Consider the following 7,896-nt stretch of genomic DNA (forward strand, 5'->3'; position numbering starts at 1 on the left):
GGGAGGGGGAGGGAGGCAAACCATGAGAGACTCTTGAATGCTGAGAACAAACTGAGGACTGATGGGTGTGTGGGGGAGGGGGGAGATGGGCATGGAGGAGGGCACTTGTGGGGGTGAGCACTGGGTGTTATATGGAAACCAACTTGACAATAAACTATTTGTAAAAAAAATAATACAAAGAAACAAATAAATAAGTGTAAAAAAATAAAATGTTCAATGTGTCATTCTTTAAAAGACATAGGTGTGCCTAATGAAAAAGACAGATTTAATAACTGCAAAAATATTTTTATATCAATTAATATTTGATATTATTAAAGATGTCTTTTTTAGGCTTTCATTTAAATTCTAGTTATTTAACATATATGGTAAAATTGGTTTCAGGTATCAAATTTAGTGATTCTTCACTTACATATAACACCCAGTGCTCATCACAACAAGTGCTCTCCTTATTACCCATTACCCATCTAGCACATCCCCCATCCATCTCCCTCCATCAACCCTCAGTTTGTTCTTTAAAGTCTTTATGGTTTGCTTCCCTCTCTCTTTTTTTCCTTCTCATGTATTCATCTGTTTTGTTTCTTAAATCCTACATATGAGTGAAATCATATAGTATTTGTCTTTCTTTGACTGTCTTATTTAGCTTAGCATAATACACTCTAGCTCCATCCACGTTGTTGGAAAAGGCAAAATTTCATTCTTTTTGATGGCTGAGTAATATTCTATTGTATATGTACACCACATCTTCTTTATGCATTCATCAGTTGATGGACATTTGGGCTTTTTCCATAGTTTGGCTATTGTTGATAGTGCTGCTATAAGCATCAGGGAGCATGTGCCCCCTGTATTTTTGTACCCTTTGGTTAATACATGGTAGTGCAATTGTTCGGTCATAGGGTAGTTCTATTTTTAATGTTTGTTTGTTTACATTTACATCCAAGTTAGTTAACATATAGTGCAATAATGATTTAAGGAGTAGAAACCAGTGATTCATCCCCTACGTATAACACCCAGTGCTCATCGCAACAAGTGTCCTCCTTAATGCCCCTTATCCATTTAGCTCATCTCCCCACTCACAGCCCTCCAGCAGCCCTCAGTTTGTTTTCTCTATATAAGAGGCTTGTATGTTTTCTCCCCTTCCTCATTTTTTTGTAGCATTAATTTTTTACTTTCTAAATTTTTAACAGTTTATTGTCAAGTTGGTTTCCACACAACACCCAGTGCTCATCCCCACAAGTGCCCTCCTCCATGCCCATCACTCCCCTTCCCCTCCCCCCCATCAGCTCTCAGTTTGTTCTCAACATTCAAGAGTCTCTCATGGTTTGCCTCCCTCCTTCTCCCCCACTATTTTTCCCCTTCTTCTCCCCCATGGTCCTCTGTTAGTTCCTCCTAATCCTATACGTGCAAACATATGGTATCTGTTCTTCTCTGCCTGTCTTATTTCGCTCAGTATAACACCCTCAAGTTTCATCCATGTTGCTACACATGGCCAGATGTCATTCTTTCTCATTGCCATGTAGTATTCCATTGTATAGATAAACCACGTCTTCTTGATCCATTTGTCAGTTGATGAACACTTAACCTCTTTCCATGTTTTGGCTGTTGTTGAGAGTGCTACTGTGAAGTTTGGATTTAATAGAGAGCAGGAAACTGTAGGTCTTTTGGAATGTGTGTGTGTTTGTGTGTTTTCCTTCCCTTCCCTTATTTTTATCTTCCACATAGGAGTGAAGTCATATGATATTTGTCTTTCTCTGACTAATTTCACTTAGCATAATACACTCTAGTTCCATTCACATTGTTTCAAATGGAAAAATTTCACTCTTCTTTATTCCAAGCAATATTCCATTTATCTATGCAATGGGGAATAAATTTAAGAATTCTCTGAGCTTGCACCAGTTGGTTAATAAGGTTTAAGGTGGAAAGCCACCACAGGGTGAAAGCGCTCAGCATAGAACAAACCATAGAGTGGAAGCCACTTCTGCAGGATGAAAGCGTCCAAGAACAGGTACAGGTGGGCAAAAGCCCCAGGATTTATCATTAAGTAAACCAAATATAGAGTGGAAAGTTGCTACCTGGCAAAAGCGCCCAGAGCTAATTAGTGAGAAAAATGCCTTGTTAATCCTGAGGTAGCATGCTCTATCTGACTTAGCCCGTAGAAAAGTTAAGATAAACAGACACGGTGCCTGGTGCCTGCAGTAAACGGCCATATGCTCGTCGCCAGGATTTTGTTTTATATTGATCCAAACCCCTAACACTGCATACCTTTGAAACCCCCTTTCTTTCACACACAAGTTAATGATTAGTGTTTTATTGTCTCTTTCTGCACGTTCAGCATGTTTGTAAGCCTTCTGATCCTAATAAATACAGAGCAAGGATCCTTACTCAGGACTCATGTCTCATCCTGGACATTAGCCTCTCTATATTCAATTCTGCATCCACTCTCTCGCTGGGCAAGAGAGAACTCCAGTCTCAAAGTCTGCAACAATATACCACATCTTCTTTATCCATTCATCTATCGATGAACATTTGAGCTCTTTCCATGCTTTGGCTATTGTCGATAGAGCTGCTAAAACATTGGGGTGCATCTGCCTCTTTGAAACACCACACCTATATCCTTAGGGTAAATACTTAGTAGTGCAATTGCTGGGTCATAGAGTAGTTTTATTTTTAATTTTTTGAGGAACCTCCATACTTTTTTCCAGAGTGGCTGCACCAGTTTGCATTCCCATCAGTAATGCCAAAGGGTTCGTTTTGCTCCACATCCTTGCCAACATCTGGGGTTGGGGCCTGAGTTGTTACTTTTCCAATGTGACTGGTGTGAGATGGTATCTCATTGGGATTTTGATTTGTATTTCCTGATGATGAATGATGCTGAGCTTTTTTTTTTCATATGTCTGTTAGCCATCTGGATGTCTTCTTTTAAAAAGTGTCTGTTCATGTCTTTTGCCCATTTCTTCACTGGATTATTTGATTTTGTGGGTATTCAGTTTGGTAAGTTCTTTATAAATTTTGGATACTGACCCATTATCTGAGATGTCATTTGCAAATATCTTCTCCCATTCTATTGGTTGCCTTTCAGTTTTGCTGACTGTTTCTTTTGCCATGCAGTAGCTTTTTATCTTGATGAGGTGCCAATAGTTCATTTATGCTTTTTTCCCCTTGCTTCCAGAGACGTGTGAAGAAGTTGCTGTGGCCGAGATCAAAGAGGTTTTGGCCTTATTTTAATGTTTAAAGAAAGATAAGATAAAGATAATGTTTTAAGATAAAGAAATGGTCAGAAGACATGAAGAGATATTTTTCCAAAGAAGAAACACAGATGGATAATAGACACATGAAAAGGTGCTCAGCATCACTCACCATCAGGGAAATACAAATCAAAACCATGATGAGATACCATCTAATACCTACGAGAATGACTAAAATTAACAAGTCAGGAAGCAACAGATACTGGCAAGGATGTGGAGAAAGGGGAACCCTCTTGATCTGTAGGTGGGACTGCAAACTGATCACTCTGGAAAACAGTGTGGAGGTTCTTCAAAAAGGTCTTGTCTTCTAATAGGCAGCTGTTTGGTGCCTTAACGGAAGGTCTTTCATCTTTTGATACTTTAAAGTTCTTAGGCTTTTCTTAAAATTTTCCAACAAAAGTTACCATAGCCAAAGTAGTAATTTCTTCAACCATCTCTCCAAATAAAACTGTTTTTCTTTTCTGCGCAATAATCGAAGCTGCTTTACCGTGTCCCAAGTTAAAAACTTCAGATTCTGTTAAAAATTGTTTAGAATCACTTTGTTGGGCATTTATTTCTGGCTTAGTTACTAGCTTTATCAATTTTGCTTTGGATAGTTGAGAGGAAATGTTTTATCAAAATTTCTATGCGTATCCTGAAAACATCTCTAAACACTTGTTTCTGGCTTTGTTGTACTGCGGCAAAGTGCAATTGCTACTCGTCATGAATTTTGTAACATATTTTTGTCCAGTCTCTTTCTGTCTCCCTATTCCTGTGATACTGTTTCCCTGGCGATCTCCATTCATTCTGTATCAGTATTATGCATTCATTTTAAAGTTAAAAATTTGTCCCTATTGATTTTTAAACCAAAAATGAATTGAATTATATTATGAATAAAATAATCAGTATTTAGTTTTAATTACCAACTACAGTGTAGGTAGGCATTGCTGTAACTCATACTATCTACATCCAGCATTTAAACAAAAGTATTGCATCAATGAAAAAAGATTATTCAAACAGAATCAATCTATTGCAGGACTATAGCTCAATGATGGGTTTATGTGCAACACTAGGAGCAATGCATAAGGCCCGCACTTGCATTGCAAAACAGCAAAAATATATAATCCAATATTCGAGGGAAATTTATTTCTACCTAAACAACAAAGCTGTGTTTCATGGTAAAACATTTTACACTGCTTCAGCTTTTAAATTTAAATTAAAACTAATTATAACTAAATTAAAATTCAAACTTCCTTTTTTCAGTACACCAGCTACATTCCAAATGTTCAGTAGCTACATATGACCAGTGGCTACCATACTGAACACCGCAATTTCTAGAAAATACTCAAATATTTGGAAACCAAACACATACTTCTAAATAACCCATGGGTGAGAAAAAAATTATCACGAAGAACATAGAAAATATTTCAAGTGGATAGTGAAAACAGAATATACACAAATTTGTGAGATTAGATACACATGTGTAGAGGGAAATTCTATTGCTTCCCATCCTTATGTTAAAAGACAATAATTTTTAATAATTTATAAGATATTATAGATAATACAATGTAGAGACTTAATATTACTATCTCCTGAAGAATATTGAGATTTGTTTTAGCAAGTGTTTAAATTACTGGTAGTGGGGCACCTGGGTGGCTCAGTCGGTTAAGCGTCTGACTTTGGCTCAGGTCATGATCTCATGATTTGTGGGTTTGAGCCCCACATCAGGCTCTGTGCTGACAGTTAGCTGAGAGCCTGGAGCCTGCTTCAGATTCTGTGTCTCCCTCTCTCTCTGACCTTTTCCTGGTCTCTCTCTCTCTCAGAAATAAATAAAACATTAAAAAATAAATTACTGGTAGATCCCTCTGACTTTGGGAAACTTGGTTTTAGACATCTCTAGCAAGAGACTACTTTGATCTTGGTCTTCTTTTGGAGCAAATCCCTTGTCCTGATGTGGTTTTTTACTCCAGAAACATGACCTTTCAGTATTGTCATGGAATGCTTGGCGAACTGGAACCTCAGGTTCCATCTTTGCTGGCATCACTGCTGACATCCATGACCAGCTCTTTCAGGCTTCCAGAAAAAAATTTCCTCTGGACTGTTTGGGGATTACAGTTCCCTACAGTGTCTGCCCACATTTGGTCACTTCCCAGTGCCTTCAACCAACTGTTGTAAAATTATTATTTTGTATTGTCTACATAGTTCTTCAGTGTTATTACAGGAGTGTGGGGAGCTGGAAATATCCCCAGATACTTTTAACAGCAGCTCAGACCCACCAGGGGAGGAAACAACCTAGTATGCACTGAGCTCTTCTAGTTGCCCAAATCCCCATTTTTCATGCTTTGTTCTAGTGGAGAGGTGTTTTTAGAAAGGCACAAATTCTAAAGTTGGTGATTTCCACAGCTGTGGCCAAGACAACCCTCTGTCCTCAGCCCACCCCCACCTCCACCCACATCATTTTTCTTTCTTATTGCTACACAGACTGTGGAGTTTCCAGAACATACTCACACATGCCTTCCCTTGTTGTCTGAGGCTGAGAGAGTGATCATAGTGTCATATCTATCCTCCTCCTGAAGTCTTCTGGGACTTATCGCTGCTGATTTTTAATCATAAAGGAGAAAAAAAATCCCACTGTATTTGATATAATTAAAACCAATTCCTTTAGGATTTTTATATATTTTATTACTTTTCTTTTTTTTTTTTTAAACAAGTTTTACTGGATAACGTGTTTTGAGTGACTTGGCATTTAGACTCAGTGGGGCTGTCATTTGGTCAATGCTTATATTTTCTGTTATGAAATTGACAAAGCTGACAGTTAAGACAAGATCACTTAAAGAAATTAATCTCCTAATGGAAATGCAAATGATTTTAGTTTCACCCTGGAGAATGAATGTCTGAGACTAACAAAGGAAATATAAACACGTAGGCTGTCATAGTATACTCAAAGCCTCTGAAATCAAATCAATATTTTATTCATAAAAAAGGAAGAAAGGTAGATCTTAGGGAATATGAAAACGTATTATATGATAAATGTGCCTCAGTTCAGTTCAGTTCAGTGGGAAATGGATGGCATATCTAATAAGGTTCTGACACAAAGACTTAAGTATGCACCCCAAATAAGTCTCTGTTGGGCCCTGAGACGCTTTTCTGAGTCTTCTAAAGCAAACGAAATGCTCAAACTTTCGTAGAGGTCCTTTGCGTCCGAGGAAGACAGGTGTCCTGGCCGCCACACTGGGAGACTCGTCAGCGCGCATCTGGTTGTAGAGACTTAACCATTGGACGAGGTCCAAATGGACCTGACACTGTGTCCTCTGGTCTCTGGCCGCCGTCCAGCACTGTCTCCCCCATGGTCACTTCCCACCCCTCCCAGAAGTCCGGTCTGCTCCTCTTCCGCCCCATCAGTTGGTCAGACTCCACAGAAGCACCTCAAAGAAGCTGAAGTGCCCCTGAGGCCCATCCATCTCCTTATGCAGCTAGATGGCCAGAGCCAGACCGCATCCTGCTTGCTCTCTTCTCCAAGCCTAGGTGGCTTCTTCGGAACCCTGTGAGCAGAAACAGCCCCCCAGAAAGACGCCAGCTCACCGCAGAGTTCTCCCTTCTACCAGGCAGGCTGCTCCCTGCAGTGTTGAAGCCGTTCATCGCCCCAGAAGTTGTGATGAAGGCCCCAGGGCGCGGTGCGAGTGGGGCACTCTGAACGCACCTGCCGATCAGGAGGCTGAGATGGCCAGGGACCCCCGGGCACCGAGGGGCGGGTAGCTAGCCACGGCGGCTGAGGTCCAGCCGAGGCTCAAATGGGCGCCCTCCCCAGCAGACGACTGTGAGCTTCCTCCGATTCCTTCTGGATCTGGCACAGCCCCTCCCTCCCGGGCTCGGCGCCGGGCGCCTCCTCCGAGCCGCGCCCCCCGAGGACCCGCCTTTCCTCGCCGCCTCCGCGCAGACCCTGGGAGTAGAGGTAGGCGCGGTTGCTGAAGTGCCGGCCTTCGTTCTCCCACAGGAGGCCGTCGATCTGCTCCAGGAGCTCGCGCAGCTGCGCCTCCTGCTCCGCGCCGCGCGCCGCGTTGTTGAAGGCGCAGTGGCGCCGCGCGCACACCCGGTCCAGCAGCGCCAGGTGCTCGTTGTCGGTGTCCCGCACGTACCTCTCCAGGGAGCCCCCTTCCAGATCCTCCTTGCGCGTGAACACCAGCACCGTGTGGGCCAGCACGTCCACCCCGAAGGCCACCTGGAGGCGCAGCACCGCCTGCCGGTCCTCCTCGGTGAAGCGGCCCAGCTGCGTCACCAGCAACACCGCGTGCGGCCCCGGGGCGGAGAAGGCGACCGCCTCACACACGGCCTCCGACGAGCCCCGCGGGGACAGGATGTCTGGGGTGTCGATCACCTCGAGCTCCCGGCCGGCCCAGCCGCGGCTGGCCCGCTGCAGGGCGCGGGTCACCGGGTGAGCGCTGAGTTTAGACTCGAACTCTTTCCTGCCCAGGATGCTGTTCCCCGTGGCGCTCTTCCCGCTGCCCGTTTTCCCCACCAGCAGGAGCCTCAGTCTCCGGGGGCCCGGCGGGGCCTCCCCCAGACCTGGAAGCGCCGAGACAAAGCAGAGGGAGCTGGGGTTAGAGCCGCGCGGCGGGGAGCTCCCTGACCCCGGCAGAGCGTCAGGGATGCGAGAACAGGGGGCCCCAGTCTGCAC

General features: G+C 43.4%; 1 protein-coding gene across 1 annotated transcript in view; it reads right to left on the bottom strand.

The window, feature by feature from the left end:
• Window positions 1-6,177: 6,177 nt before the first annotated feature.
• The window catches only part of GIMAP6 (GTPase, IMAP family member 6), a 7,625-nt gene continuing 5,906 nt past the window's right edge, over window positions 6,178-7,896 (bottom strand). Inside the window, exon 3 of the mRNA XM_077762144.1 lies at window positions 6,178-7,784. Within this exon, the coding sequence (XP_077618270.1) occupies window positions 7,009-7,784 (776 nt within the window). The 3' untranslated portion in view covers window positions 6,178-7,008. The remainder of the gene's footprint in view (window positions 7,785-7,896) is intronic.

Source organism: Crocuta crocuta, unplaced genomic scaffold (assembly GCF_008692635.1).
Source record: "Crocuta crocuta isolate KB4526 unplaced genomic scaffold, BGI_CrCroc_1.0 scaffold74, whole genome shotgun sequence".
NCBI lineage: Eukaryota > Metazoa > Chordata > Mammalia > Carnivora > Hyaenidae > Crocuta > Crocuta crocuta.